Source organism: Lampetra fluviatilis, chromosome 31 (genome assembly GCF_964198595.1).
Source record: "Lampetra fluviatilis chromosome 31, kcLamFluv1.1, whole genome shotgun sequence".
NCBI lineage: Eukaryota > Metazoa > Chordata > Hyperoartia > Petromyzontiformes > Petromyzontidae > Lampetra > Lampetra fluviatilis.
In genome coordinates this window covers 2,188,163-2,212,976 of record NC_136305.1, presented here as the reverse complement: position 1 = coordinate 2,212,976, position 24,814 = coordinate 2,188,163, and the positions used below count along the sequence as shown (strand labels likewise).

The window sequence follows — 24,814 nt, the reverse complement described above, 5'->3', positions numbered from 1 at the left end:
ATAATACTGATATAATAATAGATGTGCGATCGTAACACTCATGTGCGTGCCCGTATGCACGTAAACACATGAACACACAGTGAACGTGACCTAATGCAAGCATCCTGCCAGATATTGGTCCACGTAGATTTGCGGACATCCTGCCGCCGTGGCCGAATGTGATTTGTGTCTTTGTTTTTCTCTCTCGGTGATCCTTCTGTTCATTTTTTTTATTTTGTACTGCCCGAAAGGAGTTTCCAAAACAACCTCAACTCGTACAACCTATTCGCGAACAACAAGGCCCCGGTCAGCAAAGCCAAGGTGAGAGCCGAACCCGTTCGTTTGAAGGTGTCCGTCAAGCTCGCGCGGGGTGGGATGGGGGGGGTGTCCTTGGCGAGAGAGCACAACGGCGGTGCCGGAATCCGAGCCGGAATCCGAGCCGTCGCCCGTCACGCAGCGAGACGGTCGCAGCGAGACACGGCGGCACGAGGTTCGGTCGTAAACAAAGCAAAAGAAAACACTCCGTAGCTGAACGCAGAAGCATCAACGGAAATTACACCGCACTGCAGATGGAGGTGCCAAGTATATATAAGATATACGGGTCTCATTTGAAGGACTTTGTTTACGAATAGAATTGCGTACGGTATCAGCGAGTGTGCAGACTCAGTTTTGAGAGGACGCTGCTTTGGATTTTGGTCACAAACGACAAAACAAATGAGATGGACACGACAAATGAGACAGTTCGAATGAGACAGATACCACAAACGAGACGGTAAAACTCAGACAGACACTCCGGTGAGACAGACATGAGAAATGAGATGGTGCCACTGAGACAAAGCGTCGAATTGACAGGACGAGCAGGACACAAATGAGGGAGTGCATATTGAGACCCGTGGCGTGAACGAGACAAACGGCACAACTGAGACAGACAGACACAACCATACACACATCACAAACGAGTCAACACACGGCAAGAGAGACGGTTGTCCGACGCCAACCCATGGATGAGGCGCCAGCAGGTTAAGGGGAAAGCCTCCAGGTTTGAGAGAAAGAAAAAAAAATTCCCTTGCTGATATTAAAGCGCGGGGCACGATGTGGTTCGTAACTGCAGGTGTGGCTTGACGGAGCCGATGGGAATCCCGCAAGCACCTCTCAGCAAAGCTGACGCAATAGTATTCACGTTTGAGTCATCATCGATGCCCTTTCGGCCCCGGTCAAAAGGCCCGCACGTAAGGGTAATGGATCAGTCAAACCCTGCACCAGCAGCCTATCAGGAACCTACTTGCTGTACTCCTTCCTCACAGGCACCACCTCGTTACCTGGCATGTGGGTGTCTCACGCGTATGATGGTTCCATCCGTGTGTGATCCACCAACACCGGCCTAAAGCTGTCGTAAAGTAAGCGCGAGTGCACACCAGCGATATGGCATTGATGTCACGAAGTTTACGGGTCACGCCTTGAACCGCGGACACTCGATGGCGATGCACAGACGGAAAATTAAAAACTCTCCCCGTCAGCACGCAGAGAGACTGTGGTCACCACCCAGAGCAGAACCACGGAGCGTATAACGACGACTCAATGCCCGATTCACGAATACGACGGAGACATCGTTCCAGCGATGCGCCACCCCGCTACTCCTGGCGGACTAATCCGTCTCATCAACCATCACGCACGCACGCACACACGCACACACCATCGACGCCAACGGGGGCCGTGAGCGGCGTGTCGTTGTGTGTCACACAGACGGCCTTCGCGGTGGCGGTGCTGAGTGTCGGAGCGCCGGCTGCCGGGGTGAACGCTGCGGTGCGCTCGGCGGTGCGCGTCGGCATGACGTGCGGCCTGCGCGTCCTCACCGTCAACGACGGCTTCCAGGGCTTGGCCACCGGACAGGTACGCGGGCCGTCGGAGAGAGACGCGGGCCGTCGGGGAGGTACGCGGCCTGTGGCACCGACCTTGGCGGGCTACGCCGTGGCTCCAGCCGTTCGGCAGCGACGTCCCGACGTTCCGCTCGGCGAGCTGGGAGCTTCTTCCCAGCGTTCCTAAGTTTTTCGGGAGAAAGAGCGACCCCCTGCAGTGCGGGCCGAAACGTCGGACGTCACGCCGAACGACGCGCGGGACGAACCGATGCGCGGCGCCGTGCGCTCACCGCCATGTGTGCAGCTTCTCCCCACCCCACGCATCAATGGTGTCACAGATAATCATTTTTTTGCTATCATCGTTATTGTAATTGCGATCATTAATAGACTGCCGCTAAGCGTGTCACATCACGTCTGCCTATTCACAGTGTGCTCCCCCCCCCGTCGCGGGCTAAAGTCACTGTCTGTCTTAATAGACAGACACGAGCTTGATATTGAAGAGCTCACAGCTCACACCTGCCTGCCCTGCTTCGATGGCCCTGACAGGATAATTACCAACGACACAGACTTTGTCCACTCGCACAAACACAAAAGCACAATTCTAGATTTGAAGCTTTCGTGACTGCAAGGATTCATATTCTTAGGTTTTTTCGGTAAAGTCACGTAGGTAAAAAATTCAAATTAAAATTAATAAAAATAAAATAAAAATCTCGACGTTTCGGAGGCAACACAAGCTTCCGTCTTCAGGTGGAACCGTCACAGCCCTACAGCTGTAGCAATCCTTGCAGTCATTTTTTTTTCATTTTTTTTTACTTGATACAGCTGTAGGGCTGTGACGGTTCCACCTGAAGATGGAAGCTTGTGTTGCCTCCGAAACGTCGTGATTTTTATTTTATTTTTATTTTATTTTACTTTTATTAATTTAAAATTTTTACCTACGTGACTTTACCGAAAAAACCTAAGAATACAAAAGCACAAGGTACATACGTTTGAGATGGATTGTCAAACGCGCTGCTGAGCACAGAGGGATGAATGGAATGCGTGAATGCGTAGACCGATGGCTGAACGTATTCACGGAAGCACAAATGTTTTGACCAACATAGATTGTCTCTAAAGTCTGGCCAAAAAGTGCACGTGTTTTCGGCTCAAATGAATCCATCACAGTCGTCGGTAATTCTAGATGCGGACCAACGATGTCCATTTCGCCTTGACGACGGCATTGTGCCCAAGGTCACATGAAGGACACGTGACAGGTAGGGCCCACCTCGAGTATTGAACGTATTGCCACGCGCACCTGAATAAATTATTCATTCTGCCTTTGGCATTTCATTTTACATTAGGCTTGATGTAAAGACAACTTGTATAATTAATGGAGGTTACCACACTCAAATTAAGGGAATCAGTTCTGGCATGAATGCACATAACTTCAATAGCGTGATAGTTATGTGCTTTCTGTGAAACAAGGGTATGAAATGAACCCATTGAGGCCCATTAAGCAACGGTGCCTCTTTTGCAAGGGCGACCCGGGTCACATAAGTTAACTTATTTTTTTTTTTAAAGTTGTGGACTTCTACGCTTGTATATAACGTTAATTATTCCAAAAAAATAATAATTTTGGCTAACATCCCAAGCAGGACTATCCTAAAGGAGTTAAACAGTTCGAATGAATCTCGAATTTTCATGGCCATTCCTAATTCAGAATCAGATGTCACAATCGTCACAGAAACGCAAGTTTCTGTGGCTCGTAGACTATTAACAATACTGCATTATTCATTCCACGGACTTCTCGCTGCTGTATTTTAAGTTCAGTACAGAATATTCAAGTCACGTTCAGTTTGGCACGGAGCCGGGTGGGTGGGGGGTTGACAGCAATGATGCTGGGGATATTATTGAATTATAAACTTTCAAAACGTTGAAAAAAATACAGTGACTCACCCTCTCTCTCTCTCTCCCTCCCTCCTCATCGCCACCTTGCAGCCTGCAGGTAACTCTGCTGAAGTGAAATCCGGTAGAACGAGCAGAGCTGGTCCTGGCGAACACCAGGGGGTCCTGCTTAATTGCTTGCTGAGTTTTGCTCGAATCGAGAAAAATATTTTTGTTTCATCTTGGTTACCGACACAAACAATTGCTACTTGGGCACGTAATTGACCGTGATTGTTCTTCACATTCAGTTTGTATTTGTATGTTGTATGAGGAATATGTCTTCAAATCTGTTACATCCTTTCTATTTTATAAATCGTCACGTTGAAATAATTTGAACATTTTTGCGAGGATGTGACCTCACTGGCCCAATCAGTGCAACACATCACAGTCAGCCAAACAAATCCTCCAAAGCGATAAGATCACTCATTTTCATTTAGTTCATTTATTAGGTATAGCCCTGTGAGCCATTCGGCTCTTGAGTTTGTAACTCAGTCATTCGTTTCACTCTGATCCAAGTTTAAAAAGACAACTCTAGAGGATTCCCCAACTCTGTTAAAGCAGGCGTGTAGATGTTTTTCTTTATCAGAGACGATAAGTGACTTGGTTGAGACTATGACAGCCAAGGCAAGTTGAGTTTCAAGTTCATTTTGTTGAACAAAGTGAGAACTCAAGAGACCGGGATAGGAGAGTCTCTCTATTGCAGGAGTGATCCGGCTCACCAAAATGACAAAATAAAAACAATTAACGCACACAACAATGAAGCAAACAGAAGTCATGGCAAAAGCCAACTGCATCACGTGAGCACGTGGGAACGCCGTGATACTTGGGGAGCAGAGTTACATTTTTTGGCCCGTCCTCTCCACATGTTCAGGCTTGGAGTGCCAACACGATCCATGACACTTCCCCTCCTATCGCGAGTCACTCATAATTCCATTACAGATTTTTAAAAAGCGTTTCTTGAGCTGCGTCTTGACCTTTACACTGACAGCAGTGTGGCTTCACGCAGCGTCTGAGACTGCTCGCAGCAAAGGGACCGTTATCCAGGAGGTCGGCCGGTCCGCTTTGAGTCCTGAATCGACGTGTGGCTCCAACAAAAGCCTCGATGTAGACGAGACATCCACCTGCTTGACAATGTGGCGGTGGATTTGTTCTTTTTTACCTGGCCTCTCTCTTCCACAACAGAAAAAAAGGACATCTGAAAGAATCTTGGCCCATACTCTTTGGGTCTTTCGGTAAAGTCATGTAGGTAGAAAAAATAATAGATCACGACGTTTCGATCGCAACTCATGCAATCGTCATCTTTCTTCCGCCCGATGACGATTGCTTGAGTTGCGATCGAGACGTCGTGATCTATTATTTTCTCTACCTACGTGACTTTACCGAAAGAACAAAAGAGTGTGGATTTCTGCAGTCACGAAAGCTTCAAATCAAGATTGAATCTTGACCCAACTTGTAAAGCCAAGATCCACCTGCAAAATAGTATTGAGCTCCACAGGGGGGTCTGCCATGGAGTGAGTGGACCTGTCAGATCTGGAGATGAATCTGTAACAGTTCTCCGATGGGTTTTCGGGTTGGACCGCGTCCTGTTCGACGCGATGTCCGACATTTCCACTCCACGTGCTGAAGTTCCCGGAGGAGCTCCCAGCCACGTGTAGTAAAGACATCTGACACCGTGCGCAATCCGACAACGCAACGGAGAGCTAATACAGAACAACCGTGAAAAACCTACGCAGTTGATTGAGCAAACCGTGTCTCGCCCGCTCCCTCTCCCTCCTCTCTCAGATCCAGGAGATGACGTGGGATTCCGTGGGCGGCTGGACTGGGCAGGGGGGATCGATCCTGGGAACCAAACGGTAATGACCGGCGATGGGGATTTTTTTTGTTTCTAATTGTGGGGATCTGTTCTCAGCAGGCCAGCACGTCTACAGAGTCCAGTTAACAACAGAAATGACGGTCAAATCACAACAGCGGCCTGGTCATTTAGCAGGGGGTGATGAAGGTCACCCTAGATAAAGACTTGCCCCGACCATGAGAATGTGGAATTCCCATCTTTGGTACATCGTAGCGTTTGCATGCTCTCTCCTTGCTTTGAATGGGTTTCTTCAGGGCTCTGCGGTTTCCTCGTAGCTAGACAAAGCTATGCACAGTAGTAGCCCGGCTTACGTCGGGGGTGATGTGTTCCTGAAAGGTGCGACGATGGATATCGAAACAACGTCAATTGAAGCGGTTTGCGGGGTAGGTGAAGGCGGTAGCTGAGAGGCGATGGATACAAGTAGGGAGGGGTGATTGTGTCAGCGACGAAAGTGCGAGGTTGAGGCGACGCAAATCAGGAAGCGGTAATAAAAAAGTGACGATGCATTTGGGAAAATATGTAAATGGGGGAGACGTAAATGGGGGCATTACTCGTCAAGGAACATGAACCATCATCACGCAATCTCCGGTCATCCTCGCAGTGGCTTTTAGCTAACCATCGAACAAAGACGGGCACTGCATAGCGCGCTTTCAGATGCTCTTCTGTGGCTGTCTGGAATGCTCTTCCTTTGATAGATATTAGGAAGCCAGTGGAGATATGCACTTGGAAATCCAGATTGAGAACTATTTTATTTAGAACTGCTTTTTGTGCTTAGTTTGTAGTCCCCCCCCCCCTCCGCACCTTCGATTAGAACGGTCGGCTACGTACGGTGCAAAAGAAGTGCAACGTACATACACACACGCAATGCAATTATTGGCCAAACATTCCAACATCGCCCCCTACCGCGAACATTTGGCATGGCCCTCGTGATAAACATATTTGATTCTCGGTGAGGCTTCTGCTGGGCAGACAAGCGGGGGTGATACCATCTGGGGATGGGCATCGCCCCGATTCCAAAAGAACGATACCCAAACTGTGCCGTCGTTTGTGAACTTCGCAATGCCCCGTTACACCGTTTACAAGGTTCAGTCAATGTGTGCTGGTGGCGCAGTCAGAAACCCTCGTCACCTTCGTCATCAGTCGTCATTGTCGTCATGCCTGTTCTTGTCGTGATCAGTTATCTTTGTCATCTTCAGTCATCATCATCATCAATATTGTTGTAACCATCATCATTATCACCATAATTACATTATCACCATCATCATCATCATTGCCATCCTTGTCATCATCATCATCTTCGTGACCACGTGCTTCCTCTTTTAGCACGCTCCCAGCGAAGATTCTGAAGGAGGTGGTGTCCGAGATTCAGAAGAACGACATCCAAGCACTGCTCGTCATCGGAGGCTTCGAGGTGCCCCCCCACCACCCCCCCCCCTCCCACCACCCCCCCTGCTCCCCCCCTCCCCACAGCCCCACAACCTCAATTCCTGTCCAGATCTTTAGCTGTAGCAAACGTCGTGGACGCACCAACGTCATCTCGAGATAAAAGTTCACAGCGGAACAAGGAGACCGCGCCTGCAAGGATGACCACCACCACCACGGAGATCGAAGAATGAAATGAGTTCACGTGGAGGAGTGGCATGGATCTTTGAATTAAACAGAGGGGCAGCGAGGAAGCAGCACGGTGGCTGCGGGAAGTTACAAACTATAGGGGCAGCAGTGGAAAGTGAGTGACTTCCGACCTAGGTGAAGGTTAGTTTAACACGTCGTAGGTTGTCGCGCGTGGCGGTGTTGAGAGCGAGGTGGAGTGGAGAGCGTGGTGGGGTGGGGAGCGTGGTGGGGTGGGGAGCGTGGTGGAGTGGGGAGCGTGGCGGTGTTGAGAGCGTGGTGGAGTGGGGAGCGTGGCGGAGTGGGGAGCGTGGCGGAGTGGGGAGCGTGGTGGAGTGGGGAGCGTGGTGGAGTGGGGAGCGTGGTGGAGTTGAGAGCGTGGTGGAGTAAGGAGCGTGGTGGAGTGGGGAGCGTGGTGGAGTGGGTAGCGTGGTGGAGTGGGGAGCGTGGTGGAGTGGGGAGCGTGGTGGAGTGGGGAGCGTGGTGGAGTGGGGAGCGTGGTGGAGTGGGGCGCGTGGTGGAGTGGGGAGCGTGGTGGAGTTGAGAGCGAGGTGGAGTGGGGAGCGTGGTGGGGTGGGGAGCGTGGTGGAGTGGGGAGCGTGGTGGAGTGGGGAGCGTGGCGGTGTTGAGAGCGAGGTGGAGTGGAGAGCGTGGTGGAGTAAGGAGCGTGGTGGAGTGGGGAGCGTGGTGGGGTGGGGAGCGTGGTGGGGTTGGGAGCGTGGTGGAGTGGGGAGCGTGGCGGTGTTGAGAGCGAGGTGGAGTGGAGAGCGTGGTGGAGTGGGGAGCGTGGTGGAGTGGGGAGCGTGGTGGAGTGGGGAGAGTGGTGGAGTGGGGAGCGTGGTGGAGTGGGGAGCGAGGTGGAGTGGGGAGCGAGGTGGAGTGGGGAGCGAGGTGGAGTGGGGAGCGTGGTGGAGTGGGCTGCGTGGTGGGGTGGGGAGCGTGGTGGAGTGGGGAGCGAGGTGGAGTGGGGAGCGTGGTGGAGTGGGGAGCGTGGTGGAGTGGGGAGCGTGGTGGAGTGGGGAGCGTGGTGGAGTGGGGAGCGTGGTGGAGTGGGGAGCGTGGTGGGGTGGGGAGCGTGGTGGAGTGGGGAACGTGGCGGTGTTGAGAGCGTGGTGGAGTGGGGAGCGTGGTGGAGTGGGGAGCGTGATGGGGTGGGGAGCGTGGTGGAGTGGGGAGCGTGGTGGAGTGGGGAGCGTGGCGGTGTTGAGAGCGAGGTGGAGTGGAGAGCGTGGTGGAGTAAGGAGCGTGGTGGAGTGGGGAGCGTGGTGGGGTGGGGAGCGTGGTGGGGTGGGGAGCGTGGTGGAGTGGGGAGCGTGGCGGTGTTGAGAGCGAGGTGGAGTGGAGAGCGTGGTGGAGTGGGGAGCGTGGTGGAGTGGGGAGCGTGGTGGAGTGGGGAGAGTGGTGGAGTGGGGAGCGTGGTGGAGTGGGGAGCGAGGTGGAGTGGGGAGCGTGGTGGAGTGGGGAGCGAGGTGGAGTGGGGAGCGTGGTGGAGTGGGGAGCGTGGTGGAGTGGGGAGCGAGGTGGAGTGGGGAGCGTGGTGGAGTGGGGAGCGTGGTGGAGTGGGGAGCGTGGTGGAGTGCGGAGCGAGGTGGAGTGGGGAGCGTGGTGGAGTGGGAGCGAGGTGGAGTGGGGAGCGTGGTGGAGTGGGGAGCGTGGTGGAGTGGGGAGCGAGGTGGAGTGGGGAGCGTGGTGGGGTGGGGAGCGTGGTGGGGTGGGGAGCGTGGTGGAGTGGGGAGCGTGGTGGGGTGGGGAGCGTGGTGGGGTGGGGAGCGTGGTGGAGTGGGGAGCGTGGTGGAGTGGGGAGTGTGGTGGAGTGGGGAGCGTGGTGGAGTGGGGAGCGAGGTGGAGTGGGGAGCGTGGTGGAGTGGGGAGCGTGGTGGAGTGGGGAGCGTGGTGGAGTGGGGAGCGTGGTGGGGAGCGTGGTGGAGTGGGGAGCGTGGTGGAGTGGGGAGCGTGGTGGAGTGGAGAGCTTGAGGGAATTGTGTCGAGTGAGAGAAGAGAGGAGAGGTAGTTCAGTAGCCGAGCCCATGGTGGTGACGAGTGCGGTTCGTGTATCGATCCTGTATTGGATTGGAAGCTGGCTGAGGGATTTGAGTACAGTATATGGGGCGATGTGGTCCCATTTAAGGGCGCGGATGAGAATTCTGGCAGCAGCATTTAAGTATCATCTGGAGTTTGGTGATGAGGGATGTGGAGAGAGTGGCAATCGTCGAGTCAGGATGAATTGAAGGCACGGCTGAGGGTCTCAGTGGCGGCTGGGACAAGGAAATGCGTGATGGGAACATCGCGGTTTTTTTGTTTGTTATTATCGGAAGAGCGATCATCATGGTGCCCCGATTCCTAGCCCGAGTGCGAACCATGCCCGTGATTGTAATGGTCGCCCTGTCACCCACGCGTTATTAGAAGAGGTGCAGAGGTTATTTTGAGGGATGGTTTCCCCCTTTACAAAGGGGGACAATGGATTGCTTAAAAGAGAAAAATAAACCTCTCTGCAAAGTGCTTTGAAGAGAGGCGAAATTGGTTTCTTGAAAAAAAAATTAGATGAACGTCTCCCGAGCGACACGTTTAAAGGACAGCCGTTTCAAGAAGGAATAGACGGACATTGTAGGGCAGGCGGACGGGCGGGCGGGCGAGAGATTTTGTCTTTTGTCAGCAAGTTTATCTCCGCTGCGCGGTTGGGAATCACCTCATTAGCCGCGAGCAGAAGGAAGACTCCCTTCAGCGAGCCGCGCGTCGCGACACGTCCGGGGACTGGCCACCGGAGATAATGTGACGGAACAAAATGTGGAGTCGCTTCAATCACAACCACACCACCCCCCCTAGCCAGCCGAGTACTTAAACTGTGCATCCACCAACTGCCCCGGTGCAGGGTCTGCCCCTGAAAGGGCCTTGAGACTCAGGATCCCGCTGCGTTTAAGTGGAGGACCCTTTATTTATTTATTGTCGCCAGTGGTTAGCGCACTGCACGATGAACCCAGCGACTTGAGTTGATTTCCTGTCCACGACTAACATCAGTGGCACGTGATGACTGCACACATCTTGGTCGCCCCCTCCCCCTTCTCCGTGTCTAACGTCCTCCTCCTCCTCCCCGTGCCCCCCTTGCCCCCCACGCTGCCCCTGCTCCCCACGCTGCCCCGTGCTGCCCCCGCGTGCGCTAGGCCTACCTGGGCGTACTGGAGCTAGAGGCGGCGCGGGCGCAGCACGACGAGCTGTGCATCCCCATGGTGGTGGTGCCGGCCACGGTCTCCAACAACGTGCCGGGCACCGACTTCTGCCTGGGCGCCGACACGGCGCTCAACATCATCATGCACGTGAGCGCGCGCCAGCCAACTTAGCCCACCTCCAACCCCCCCCCCCCCCCCAGTGGCAGCTTGATTGAGACAATTCGATTTTGATCAATCGATATGAGCGATTAACAGTCATGATTACCATCCGCAGTTTGAGTTTTCAGTCGAGATGATTTAAAAGTGCACGGCTTAAACCCCCCCCCCCCCCCCCCCGCGGCCGTTGCCGGGCACTCCGCAGACGTGCGACCACATCAAGCAGTCGGCGAGCGGCACCAAGCGGCGCGTGTTCGTCATCGAGACGATGGGCGGCTTCTGCGGCTACCTGGCCACGGCGGGGGCGCTGGCGGCCGGCGCCGACGCCGCCTACATCTACGAGGAGCCCTTCGGCATCGCGCAGCTGCAGGTGAGCGCGCTGTCACTGGCTCCTTTCGCAAAGGGAAGAACAAAAATGCCATCGGCCGTACGCCAAATTCGTTCATCCGCGAGCATTTTAAAAGCTTTTTTTTTTTACAAAGTCCATCAGCCTATCGGCCTTTCCAGACCGAGACTGTCAAGCAGTATTTGTTTAAGGTGAACTCTGACCTTCTGGGACTAATCAGCGGAGTCGTGGCTTGTGAAATAAATGCTGCCGGATCGGCAGATGCTACTGGCAAGAGCACTCCACTGAAATTAAGAGGGCCCCGTTTCGGCGCCAAAATCGAGGGTGACCACGAGGCCACGATGCGCTTCTTGAGGTTCGGAACGCACGGAGCGATTGTCACCGTGTGACCGACACGGCAGATGTCTCGAGGAGCTGCTCCGTCGTTGCTGCGCACAGCAGGGCGGGTGGGAAAGTGCTGCCCCCTAGTGTGGATAAAGATCCTCCCCGTATACGCCTGAGTAGACTTGTTAGGGCAAAGACAAAGATCCCCCGTGTAGCCCGTACGACTGTAGGGACAAGTGTTGTTAGCGAGCACCTATGAAGGCCGGTACAGTACACGAAGAGGTGGTTTGCCAGGACCACGCCCGACCACCTTTGTCTCCCCAGTGATGATGTTCACCCATCGCACCAGGTGCTCATTTGAGGCTGAGTCGACCTCGTGTGGATAAGAGCTCGGTTGCACAATCGGGATGAAATTGGGGTGACAGAAATATAAAGGATCCTTGTGACAACAACAAAAAATTAACCCGTAAAAACAAAGTTTTTCACTATAAATCCTTTATATGCGTGGCGGCTAGAGTCCTCTCGTCCTCTGGCTTGAGATGGCTGCCACCTATGGGTCAGATGATTGTCTGGCAGCATTAAACAATTGGTAATTTAATATTTAATTTTTTTTCCCTAAACAGTGTAAAATTTTGGAAAATATTTTTCACGAAAAGGCATTGTCACGCACAACGAGTCTGTGTGCAAAATGTCAGCTCGATTGGATCACGGGAAGTGGGTTAAAAAACGACCGAAAGATTTGCACGGTCCTAAGCAAGCAAGCAAACTTAATATAAAGGATTTAAAAATGACGAAGCTTTTTGGACATTGCGTGCAACATGCCTCCCGTGCATATGAGAACGTGAACCTCAACGGACTCCCACCTGGGAGTCATCAGAGTGAGATTGTTGTCCGTATTGCAGGCGGACGTCATCCGTCTGGTGGAGAAGATGAAATCGGGGGTGCAGCGTGGTCTGGTGCTCAGGTGAGTGGCGGCCATTCACCACGGCGCTTGTGCCAGGCTAGGTGCACTTTGAGACCGCGCTGGCAGGAGGCCACGGGACTGGCGGATGCACCCCGCTGCTCTTCCCACTGTGTCACCTTGGTGTGTTTTTAGCCGCCCGGTGCCCTCTGCTCGTTGTTGCGAGCGCTACTTCTCCGATCTTGCAGGAGGACATGAATGTGGTGATGGCACTAGCGAGCTATAGAGGCATGCCTACCACCGAATTTGAGCTCTTGTGGGACAGCCCGGGACGTATAGCCTGTGTACATAATAGCTACAAGATAAAAGCTGCTCGTTTATTTTTTATTTTTGGGGGTCCCTCTCCATTTTTAAAATGAACATGCGTTTCAGAGTATTTGCCTGCTATAAATTTCCACTGGATGAGCCACTTCGTTGAGCTATCATTTGTGGCCAGGTCGCTTCCGACAAAAGAGCCACACAGCTCAGTGGGTCCCTTACCGCGTGAAATAAAAAAAGATAGTCGGTCAATTTAAATTCTAAAGCTTGTGGCCTCTCCTACCCACAGGAACGAACACTGCAACACCAACTACAGCACGGACTTTGTCTACCACCTCTACACGGAGGAGGGCAAAGGCGTGTTCGACTGCCGCAAGAATGTCCTGGGACACATGCAGCAGGTGAGACACTCGGCGTGGAACAACGCATCGATTCACATCACCCACGTATAGGGTCGGTATCTTTACCGCTGTCGACCAAACCTGGACTATTTCTCCGTCTGCCGAGTTCACAATACATGGAAGCAATGGGAACGCACTGGCGCAGTGGTCAGCGCGCTGCGCTAGGAACCTGGGGACCCGAGTTTGATTTCCGCTCACGGCCAACACCAGTGACAATTATCTGAACCCGTTCTGGGTCTCCCCAAGGTCGACTCAGCCTCAAATGAGTACCTGGTGCGGAGTGTAAACATCACCACTCGGGATACAAAGGTGGCCGGGCGTAGTGGTGGCCACCCACCCCCTCGTGTGCCATTCCGGCCTTTATAGGTGCTTGCTAACAGCACTTGCCCCAACAGTCTGTTGAGGCTAAACGGGGGATCTTTGTTTTTGTATATATATGTTTGTGTGTGTGTAAAAAGTGTGTGTTTTTTTGTGCATTTGTGCATAGGGTGGGGTGCCATCTCCCTTTGACCGAAATTTTGGCACCAAAATGGCAGCCAAGGCCATCCAGTGGCTCTCTGAGAAGCTCAAGGAGAGCTACAAGCAAGGTGAAGCCTCACAACAGCCACCGCCGCGCTCTACAGCGGCGGCTAGTACACTTTGTTGGGCCCGTGGGCCCCTCGGCTGATGCAAAACATTTCCGCGGAAACCCACCCCTGGTGACAAAACGCATTCATTTGTCTCTCTAAATACCAGTGATACTCCATGATTCAAATGAATGGAACATTACAACTTTTTTTTTATGCAGCTATGAGGGTTTTTTTGGGGGTGCCATTTCGATCTTAGGGTTACGGTAGTTTAATCAAGGTAGTTTACTTAACTTATTTTTATTTTATTTTAAATATCATGAGTAAAATCTGAATTAATATCTGAAACAAAAACGTCGTCATTCTTGTCCGGGTCAACCTGCGCTTGCATCACAGCCCCGCGGAGCACGTGGAGGAGCGGGGACCACACTCTGAGAACCCGCTGCTGTAGAACCACGATGGCTGTAGAACCACGATGGCTGTAGACCCACGATGGCTGTAGACCCACGATGGCTGTAGACCCACGATGGCTGTAGACCCACGATGGCTGTAGACCCACGATGGCTGTAGACCCACGATGGCTGTAGACCCACGATGGCTGTAGACCCACGATGGCTGTAGACCCACGATGGCTGTAGACCCACGATGGCTGTAGACCCACGATGGCTGTAGATCCACGATGGCAACGCGATCTTCCTCAAGGGGTGGAATGCAGTGACCAAAGCCTAGCCAAGGCCTCTACCGGAGTCAACGTCCCACAGCTGCTGAAACCAAATTCCACACGTATTCCTCTATGAAGTCATTTCACTGAGATTGTACATGAAGAAAGAACCCAGCATTCATTTTAGAAGAGATAAGTCAGACAGGTTGACACGATTACACCATAGTTATTCAGTGGCATTGGACGATGCTTTTTTTCTGACAGTTTGATTGGAGAAACGAAGGCATAGATAAACAGTACTAATACGTCTTGTTTTAACAGCACTGATGGATTTGTTTGAGAGCGTTTTAATCAAGGATAAATATTTGTATTCGTTGAGCGCTTAAACACGACCGAACCTCAAAATGCTAAACAAACACGTACAGGAAGTAACCGGGGATTAATTTCGGCCGGGGTTTTGTGACCTGGAAAAAAATGTGCCTGCACCCGGCACACCACGTCCAGGATGCCTTTCGCTATGGCTGTGGCCACTTAGTCCCCCCATGCCTACTGCAGTCTAACTGCGATCCCGAAAATAATCAGAACATCGGCTCCGGTCGTGCGCTACTATTTTGGGCAATGACAGCGCGATAAATGAAAGGCATCGTCGGCGAGACAATGTCACGACTAAACGGCAATGTCACATACGGGGCTTTCAATTTATCCGTTTGAATAAGTGCCATTTGTTCCGTTAAAAATGGTTTTGGGAAATCAATAAGGCGACCAAAAGTGCACCACTGTACAGTGCGCCCTTCCAAGAAACCTTATCCTACCCGCGAGCGGAATGGAAATGTACGAGCACTTTTTATCCCGTCGCGTAAAGTGCATTAAGGGTGCAGTGAGAGAGTGTCGAGTTGAAACAATGCACACATGACTGGTTATCTTCTTGCTCCTGATCACAACTCTCTCACAGAGAGTCGTGATCAGGAGCATGCGGTGCTGCAATAACTAAACGGTGCCGGTCATTGGTGCTAAAGGGAAACAATTAACGTTTTGGAAAATGGTGAAAGGGTGGGGGGGGGACGTGCAATGCTGATGTTCCTGGTTATACGGAGACATCTGCCTCGATGCCTCTCTTCCCTCCACAACCACAACCTCGCCTCCTTGCCCCCGCCCCCCGCCCACCCCTCCACTCCCCCCATCTCCCTCCTCGCTACCCCCCTCCTCGACCCCCGGCAGGTCGCGTCTTCGCTACCGGCGCCGACTCGGCGTGTCTGCTGGGTCTGCGGCGCCAGGCTCTCGAGTTCCAGCCCGTGTCGGACCTCAAAGATCAAACCGACTTCACGTGAGTTCCAGCCGCCACCGCCGCAAGGCTGTGTGCATCGTGCACGCGGCGTGGTGATGCCTCCCCTAGGTCGACTCAGCCTCAAATTAGAACCTGGTGCGGTGTGTAAACATCGTCACTGGGGAGACAAAGGTGTTCGGGCGTGGTGCTGGCCACCCACCCCCTCGTGTACCGTTCCTGCCTTCAGAGGTGCTCGCTAACAGCACTTGCCCCTACAGTCTGTTAAGGCTATATTTTAGGAAGCGCCTTGTGATCTCCAGGTGAAAGGCGCTTTAGAAGTATAAATTATTATTATAAACAATGGGGCAATGAGTACAACACAAGTTAGCTGATCAGTGGGTCTCGTGTGGTGGTGGCGTAACATGTGGGCACTCCCACCCACCTCTTCCAAAACGTCTGACCAGCATGGAAGAGCAAGCCAAAACTAATGTGGCTCAGTGTGTGGGGGGGGATACCCATCCATCAGCAGTGGCGTGAGCAAGCAATTTCAGGGCTGTGCCTCTCTGCCTTCTTGTACTCTTGCTTCACTCCCTCGGCCCACCGTCGAACCGCTTCAGGCACCGCATCCCGCGCGAGGAGTGGTGGCTCAAGCTGCGCCCGCTGCTCAAGATCCTGGCCAAGGACCGCGTGAGCTACGACATCACGGACACCGGCTACGTGGGCCCGCTCAGCGCCAAGCAATAAGGGGGGGGGGGGGGGCGGCGAGGCATAGGGCAGGCGTGGGGAGGGGGGCACGTGTGGGGAGGGCAGGCGTGGGGAGGGCAGGTGTGTGAGGGCAGGTGTGGGAGGGCAGGTGTGGGGAGGGTAGGTGTGTGAGGGCAGGTGTGGGGAGGGCAGGTGTGGGAGGGCAGGTGTGGGAGGGCAGGTGTGGGGAGGGCAGGTGTGGGAGGGCAGGTGTGGGAGGGCAGGTGTGGGAGGGCAGGTGTGGGAGGGCAGGTGTGGGGAGGGCAGGTGTGTGAGGGCAGGTGTGGGGAGGGCAGGTGTGGGAGGGCAGGTGTGGGGAGGGCAGGTGTGGGAGGGCAGGTGTGGGGAGGGCAGGCATGAGAGGGCAGGTGTGAGAGGGTAGATGCGGGCAGGGCAGGTGTAGCAGGGTAGGCGTGGGAGCGGCCGGGCGGACCCGGCGCTCGGCTCGGTCGAGCTCGTGACCGAGTGGACACAAATCCCTTGAGCGTGGCAGCGCCGCTGAGGCAGCACCCACCACCAGCCGAGGGCTTCACGAGCTTCAGGTTCTCGCGATAGCGAACGCTCTTCGTGGAAAGTCTCGACAAGGGCCGTGAAATTCTCGGCCAGTCATCACTGGCATTGCAATTACCGTCAACATGGCTAAATTTCTCAATTGAGAGTTTCCGGAACGCAACTAGGCCAGCTTAGAGAAGGGATAATCAGCGTACGGCACTACAACGAGAGTACAAAGTGTGCCTATCCATAGAAATCCTATATTATTGTACCATAGAGTTCCGTAAACAGGATTGTAAAGGTTTGACGCAGCGTGAGCCAAAATAACGCGAGACGGATGTGGCGTGCCGAAGTGTCAGAACAAGTGTTCCGGCTGCAAATGAAGCACCGACCCATGGGCAACTCTCCGGCGACTTGGCACAGCGATGGGCGTAGACTCCTCAGAGTGATCGATTTTCCGCTAAGCCAATGAAAATGGAGACTGCTAAAAGGTGTGTGATTGATGAGCATTGATTGGTCCTCCAGAGCACACATTCTACCGTGGACGCACGACCTGTGTATGTGATTTGATTGGAAGTTGGCATTCTAGTTGCCCATTAGGTGGAGTAGTGATTAGATTTTTTTTTTCCAGATTTAGGCCGCTAAACAATTTTACAATATATAACTTTTGCCAGTGAAGACTGCTGCCAACAATTGCTCTCAAATTGCCCAAGTGCATCCAACGGAATTTGAGTCTCAAGTATCTTTTAAAAGAGGCTCCTGTACAGGGACGTTTGGCTAATTCCTCTTTGAGTCTTTCAGCTCTAGACAGGATACCGGACCACTCGGGGAAAACCGCACACACATATTGGGAGATAGCTTTCTAAAATATGAGTAGACCGGGCAACCTCCTTGCTGTATTTCCACCTGCAGGCCACCTCATTGCCCAGTATATTGTGAGTCACACACGTTGGGATCTTTAAAGCGATCCACCAACATCGATCGTGGAGATGCTCACAGCGAGCTAATCACGTGCCAGCCACATGGCTGTGCAGTGGTAGCCTGTGGCCCGAGCGCGACGATCCAATATTCTAACTGCGTAGGTTTCCGCGGTCGTGCTGGATAAGCTCTCCCGATGTATTTTCCGGTTGCACCGCGCGCTGCTCAACACGGTGTCCGACGTTTTGCTCCACGTGCTGGGAGCTTCTTCAGGAACTGAATCGAGCGGCTCACGTTCTCCGTCCATGGGGCTTTCTGGAAGGGAAGCGCCGTGGAGTGAAGCGTCGGGCGTAATGCCGACTAACACGCGGGAACGGCCCCGCAGACGTATCGGAGAACGCATACGTTTTGTTGGAGAGAAAACACGAAAAGGCGAACATTGTAGGATGTTTAACCTGCAGAGATTTTTTAAAAACTAAACTTTCGTCTTCATTCAACTTCTTTGGCAGTACTATTATCGCCGCAATCAACGCGGCCCATAAAATTGTTCGTTTTGACCTTAATTAGTAAACCCAGAACGGTTACCCACCCGAGCTCGTGTTACGGTCGACCCGTTAATCCAGTAAACATGCTCACGAATTCATATATCATGGAACACAAATAACAAAAATACCCATGAAAAAAAATCCCATTTAGAGGTTGCTTATGGCATTATAAAGACATGGCACGCTGAGCCGCAGTGCAGTTTGAAGTTGTAAAATGTTGTGTTTTGCCCTGAGCTTAAGAAGCGTAAAAAATGTATTTGTTTCGCCTTATTCATGATACCTTGCTAAGATATTTATTGGTTGTGCGAGGTCTTCTTTGCGAATGCAAGAATTATTTTTGCCCTTTATTCACGCAAACGCCCTCCCAGGCTGTGTTGCCACCACTGTTACTGCTGGGGTAGAGATGAGATTTCCGATTTGAATACATTAACAAAAAGCACGATAAGACACCTTAGGCAAATAAGTAGCCTTGTAAATAAAATATATTACCTCCACAAATATATTTATGAGTGTGTGTATAGATAAATATATTCAAGGGAAATGTTTAATTACATTTAAAGAAAAATGTATAAAACTCCAATATAAGAGTATATTGGCTACAAAGCCTCTGTTGATAAAGAGTATCATTACTTTCATGTTGGTTGAAATGTCACTGGGTGGAGCGGTGGCGCAGCGGTTAACGCACTGTGCCGCGAAAAAACCGGCGACCTCAGTTCGATCCGCGGCCACGGCTACCATCAGTGGCGAGTCATTTATGAACTGCCCCCCCCCCCAATATGCTTCAGAGACCCGTGCTGACCAGCATGCGTGGTGAAGTATGGTCAAACAACCCCCGTGACATTCTTAACGTGGGGAAACCTTCATCCAGGGGTGAAGTGACAAATGGCTGCACGTTCTACGATGCATTGAATAATTGTTGGTTTTATTTGACCAGATAGGATGCTTTGGGCCCCACTGGTGACAGCGTGCAGCCAAATGATATGGGGGCATATGTGGGGGAGTGGGTTCAACCTATCACGTGCACTGTTACCGAATGGAGACACCGGATGCGTTGTCAATATTGAGGTACGAGAGATGTCATCGACTCAGAAAGCCAGTGTGACTGAGAAACACTTGCACTTGATTGGCTGTGAAATCACACGACAGTTGTGATTGGCTGTGCAGAAAGCGAGTGTGACTGAGAAACACTTGCATTTGATTGGCTGTGAAATCACACGACAGTTGTGATTGGCTGTGCAGAAAGCGAGTGTGACTGAGAAACACTTGCATTTGATTGGCTGTGAAATCACACGACAGTTGTGATTGGCTGTGCAGAAAGCGAGTGTGACTGAGAAACACTTGCACTCGATTGGCTGTGAAATCACACGACAGTTGTGATTGGCTGTGCAGAAAGCGAGTGTGACTGAGAAACACTTGCATTTGATTGGCTGTGAAATCACACGACAGTTGTGATTGGCTGTGCAGAAAGCGAGTATAACTGAGAAACACTTGCATTTGATTGGCTGTGAAATCACACGACAGTTGTGATTGGCTGTGCAGAAAGCCAGTGTGACTGAGAAACACTTGCATTTGATTGGCTGTGAAATCACACGACAGTTGTGATTGGCTGTGCAGAAAGCGAGTGTGACTGAGAAACACTTGCGCCTGATTGGCTGAGCCAATCACACGACAGTTGTGATTGGCTCAGGAAGCCAGTGTGACGGAGAAACACTGATTGGCTGTGCACTTTAGCTGGGCAATTGCTCTCCTAAGTGACTTAGAAAAGCGCTTTACAAACTCCAGCCCTCGCGACCCATATCAGTAAGTCTGTGCGCGTTTACCGATGGAGCTCCCGTTCAAATCCGGATTGAGTTGTTTCACACTGCACGCTGCGCACCAGGCCGACGAGTGCATTGAATCGTCGCTCTCTACCTCGCATGGGGACGCAACGAGGTGCAAAAGATCACCTGGGCATCCTACCGAGGCTGTGGGGCGCGAGCAAGGTGCACATACACACGTAGACATTGAGTTTGTTCCATGCAGCATGGTGCACAGGGGGCTTTAAGATGGTAATAATCACGGTGAGACGCGGGATAAAAATCAAAGTTGGATTGGAATGCATATGCGACGCCTTATTTTTCGTTTAATCACCGCACTCCACGTCACATGGGACGTGTTTAGCAGTCATCGGACACGTGCGTTGTGTAACAACCTCATGCGTAATGTCAAGGGGGGCGAACTGGTGAACTCGGCGGTGAGACGGAGAGTGGGAGGTTGTGAGGAATGGAGGTTGGGTTGGAGAACTTCTCTTTCCACATCTTTGCACGACACTTTGATTTTTATTATTATACGCAAACTAATAATACAAGTTAACAATAATTGCAAGGCAGGATTTAGTAAACTTCACTCCTTGCACCGCACCCGTTGCACGGCCCACATTTTCAAATTGAGCGATTTTCGGCATTCCAATACAAATGCAGTCGTTGCACGCCGCACGCACCTGATGATCGGTGAACATGCACACTCATCTGCACGCCGCACGCGCCTGATGATCGGTGAACATGCACACTCATCTGCACGCCGCACGCGCCTGATGATCGGTGAACATGCACACTCATCTGCACGCCGCACGCGCCTGATGATCGGTGAACATGCACACTCATCTGCACGCCGCACGCGCCTGATGATCGGTGAACATGCACACTCATCTGCACGCCGCACGCGCCTGATGATCGGTGAACATGCACACTCATCCGCACGACGGTGGCACACCGAGAAAGGCGTTTGAGAATTCCCAGAGTCGGACGATGCACAATTGCACAAATTCCACTGAGTGTCTCGAAATCAAAGTAGCTCGGATGCATTGAATGTACGGGGTGAGCAGAGCGGCCGCAGAGAGGGGAGTGGGATGGAGGGGGGGCAGATGTTAACTACCTCGTCTAGTATACAGGAGGTCGTGGATTTTTTTTGCTTATTATTTTGTCCTTCCCCCGCACCTCCGTTTAGCATGGTTGGCTACGTACGATGCGAAAGAAGTTCAACATGCATACGACCTTGACGCCTGTATATTTGGAGTTTGCATGTTTTCCCCGTGATCGCGTGGATTTTTCTCCGGGTCCTCCGGTTTTTCCCTCCACGTTTAGAATCAAAATGCGTTCAGAGTATTTCGCTACTGCTACACATTTCCAAGTGATGAGCCACTTCGCTGAGCTATCATTTGTGGCCAGGTCGCTTCTGACAAAGCGCTACACAGCTTAGTGGCCCTTACCTGGTGAACTAAAAAAAAATGGTTAGTTTAATAGTTTAGCCTCGGGCCTGAGATTGGAAGAGAACCTCAGAAAGGTCCGCATGGGGCCTCTCTCAGAGGGGAATATCGTCTGGAATATTGCCCCGGACCTCCAAAAACATCTCAACTGCCCCGGGTGAACAGATGGGGGCTGTCGCCGCCTGTGCACAGATTTGCACCCCCGACCGGTGACGCTTCTGATGAACAAGCAGCAGCAGGCGCCGCGCCGTGTCGTCTCGTAGCCGTGTGCCGTGCTGTGATCGTGTGTATTTATGCAATCCGTGTTGCGTGTGTCGTCGTGCGTCGGAATCTCGGTGTGCGCGAAGCATGCGCGTCGTGTCTGACCGCGGACCCACGTAAGCCTCGGTGTCTGTAAATGTCGTCAATGCTTTTGTGTTGCACCGATTAAAGAGTTGCCTCCCACGAAGCTCCCGCGTGCAGATTTTCGTTTGTCGTGTGTGTACAGGGCCACGTAACGATGCATCGATTAACATCGATTCTTTAATACTGGTAGGAACCTCCTGGTTACACCAGCCCACAGGGGAGTATTGTGTCCGTCGTGCAGGGAGGGGCTGGGTGGGGAGGGTGGGTGGGGTGGGAGGGGTGGGGCTGGGTGGGGAGGGGCTGGTCACCCCGTGGTGCCCTTATAAAACTCAACGTTTAACCTACTCACGCCGGCTTGTGCCCGCCCTCACAGTCGGGCATATTTGCGGAATACACCACGCCGCCGTTGACCCTGCCCATTGACCGAGCAACCCAACGTTCCTACCAGCTCCCTCCGCAGGAATGTGTTTTAGTTTTTTTATTCCCCCCACCCCGCACACGTTTTTTTTTCATCACGATTGGTGCCATCGCCGCCGCGTCATGAGCAGAGGACTTCATTTGGATCTCTCGCAGAGCAGCGCCAACCCTTATATGTTTGAGAACGGTCCGCAGAAGCGGATGCTACAGAGCCACCTCTGAAAAGCCATTAAGTGACCTCTGGTTCACGCTGTAGGGAGCAGCATTCCCCCCGCTTGCCCTGCTCACAGAGAGAGTAATGTTAGTCGCATGACAGTCAAGCTGACCATTTGATTTTCGGCAAATTACGCGCTGAAGAAATATTTAACGCGACTATGTTTTCGTGCAGTCATTGGTGCCGGGGCTGAAACCATCTACTCGCTGCTCTCGAGAACCCGGTTTCATCACGGGCGGGTGGCTGCTTGGATTCTTACGACCATGATACACGGCCCAAATCACGCGTGTGAGAACAGATTGAGAATTCGTATGAAAATAGTGCAGCCATGCTGGTGGAGCAACCAAAACTGTGCATTGGTGAGATGAAATAAATAATAAACAAATGATGCAGATAGAAATGAGACGAAAAATCTTTTCTGGAATCGAATCATGAAGCCGACACATCAGCCAGCATTCGTTAAATCGCTCGAGGCAGAATCGTTGAATCCCTGTCAATTGCAACAGACTCCATGAAGTGGGAATTCGGATAGTGAGAGTGTGAGGGTGTGAGTACAGGTGTGATTTGATATATGTTGGCACAGTGGGGAGCACAGGTGGTGTGCCAGTCATCTCAGTCAACCTGTAACACCTCACTGGGTCTGTCCCTGTGACCTGCTAGCGAGTCTCTTGACCCTTCACGTGGCCTCAATGTGCACTTAGCCTGGCACTGTGGTTACGTCACAGAGTGAATAATAGGCGCTGTTGTTGTCCATTGACATCTTGTTTGTCTACATGTAAAGCGGTTTTTAAAAATAGTTTTTCAAGAGCCAAGGAGGAATATCTATCATAGGGAGGGCGAGACAGTAGCGTGTAACAAACCGTGCGATTGACACAGTGGCTCGTGACACCCTCGTGATTAGGGGCAACGGACGAGACCACGTGGGCTCGCCGCCCGACCATGGCAAGGGGCAGCGATGTTGTTGTTTTTTCTTCTTCTCAAAAGAATGTTTTTATGAACAAGACGATTCAGGTACACACCACAGAGGATACGAAAGGAGGTTGACACCAGCACAACACACATTACGCATTACAGTACAATGTTAACCTGTCTAAAACGCACGCTTCAATAAACTGTTGGAGGAATAAATTTCGATTTAAAGCTTTCGTGACTGGAGGGATTCATCTACTTGGTTCTTTCGGTAAAGTCACGTAGAATGGAAATAATAAAATAATAAGAAATAAAACATAATAAAATAATTATATATAAAATAATTAAGCTAAAACATAATAAAACATTATTTTATTATGTTTTATTTTTATTATTTTATTATTTCCATTCTACGTGACTTTTCCGAAAGAACCAAGAAGATGTTGGAATAAACTCGACAACCCCCAGGTGTCTTCCTAAGCTCTGATACGCCTGGAGGAGGAGACGAAAACAACGAGGGGGCGGGGGAAGGGGGGAGGTGCCTCAATGCCCTCATGAATGCCCTTAAGAAGCAATGCCCTCTGGAGGAGAGGTAATGAAAGGGGGAGTTACATGTTTCGTGATAATCCCCTTAGTGTTGCACGTAGACGCTCTAGAGCGGAAATTTTTTGACAATTTATTGGCCCATCCTTGTAGTGCTGGGGCGGCGGCAGTGATGTCGTTTGATATGTGAAGCTGGACCGAGCATCTGCTCGCAAAGCTCAAACCGAAAGCGAGAACAAGCAGCGCCATCTCCGGGGAGACGAAGGAGCCGAGTGTTGGCCCAGGTCTTTGTGCGCGCGACTCGAGAGCACTCGCGCTCGTTAATTAAGACGGAATGCAAGTGGGGGGGGGGGTGGGGGCAGAAATAATTGCCGTTCTAACATATTACTTCGGCAAAGTTTTCTCTTCGCAAGCCTCCCGTTTCTAATGAGTTAAGAGAGTTTTTACTCGGTTTTGTTTTAATACATCGGTCCCCGTAGATATTACTTCTGTGACTTACGCGTTCATTCATGCGCATAAATTGCCTTCAAATGCAGCGCGCACGTGCAAGTGCATTGAATATTAACGTGTGGCCAGCGTCGAATTCATAACCATCATCAGCCATGTTCAGTCCACTGCTGGATGAAGGCCTCTACGAGCCACCCCGGAAAGTCTCATGATTCCGCAATCCAACTCAATGGCAAATTGAGCTGACCTCATCGCTCCATCTCTGCGGTGGTCGTACTCTCTGTGATGTGCTTAACTTTTTCTGCCATTCCTTCGCCAGTCTCGTCCATCTGCGATCGTCCCTTCCAACGATATGTCCAGTCCAAGCTCACTTTTCGTAACGGTCTATGTCATATTTTTAATTTGTGTTCTCCGATCCATGAGTTACTCTTTGTCACTCAAAACAATTCGAGGCATGCATCCTCACCATCATTATTTGCATACTGTTCAATTCTTATCCCATTCATTACTGTCCGTGTGTCTGCTCCGTACGTTGTGGTGGGTAATATGCACTGATTGAAAACTTTCCTCTTTAAGCACATTGCTGAATTTAGGTTTCCAACAATCCCTCCAACCTTGAATAATTGCCCTCGGGGTATCTATGTACAGCTGTTTTATTTCCAGTCGTGCATCTCCAA

At 51.8% G+C, this 24,814-nt stretch overlaps 1 protein-coding gene across 1 annotated transcript in view; it reads left to right on the top strand.

The window, feature by feature from the left end:
- LOC144943434 (ATP-dependent 6-phosphofructokinase, platelet type-like) overlaps window positions 1-16,083 on the top strand; it is a 66,100-nt gene extending 50,017 nt beyond the window's left edge. The window contains exons 12-22 of the mRNA XM_078870848.1: window positions 231-300; window positions 1,723-1,869; window positions 5,541-5,611; window positions 6,934-7,021; window positions 10,377-10,529; window positions 10,744-10,908; window positions 12,111-12,172; window positions 12,717-12,828; window positions 13,316-13,415; window positions 15,274-15,379; window positions 15,937-16,083. Coding sequence (XP_078726974.1) covers window positions 231-300; window positions 1,723-1,869; window positions 5,541-5,611; window positions 6,934-7,021; window positions 10,377-10,529; window positions 10,744-10,908; window positions 12,111-12,172; window positions 12,717-12,828; window positions 13,316-13,415; window positions 15,274-15,379; window positions 15,937-16,063 — 1,201 coding nt within the window. The 3' untranslated portion in view covers window positions 16,064-16,083. The remainder of the gene's footprint in view (window positions 1-230; window positions 301-1,722; window positions 1,870-5,540; window positions 5,612-6,933; window positions 7,022-10,376; window positions 10,530-10,743; window positions 10,909-12,110; window positions 12,173-12,716; window positions 12,829-13,315; window positions 13,416-15,273; window positions 15,380-15,936) is intronic.
- Window positions 16,084-24,814: the final 8,731 nt, after the last annotated feature.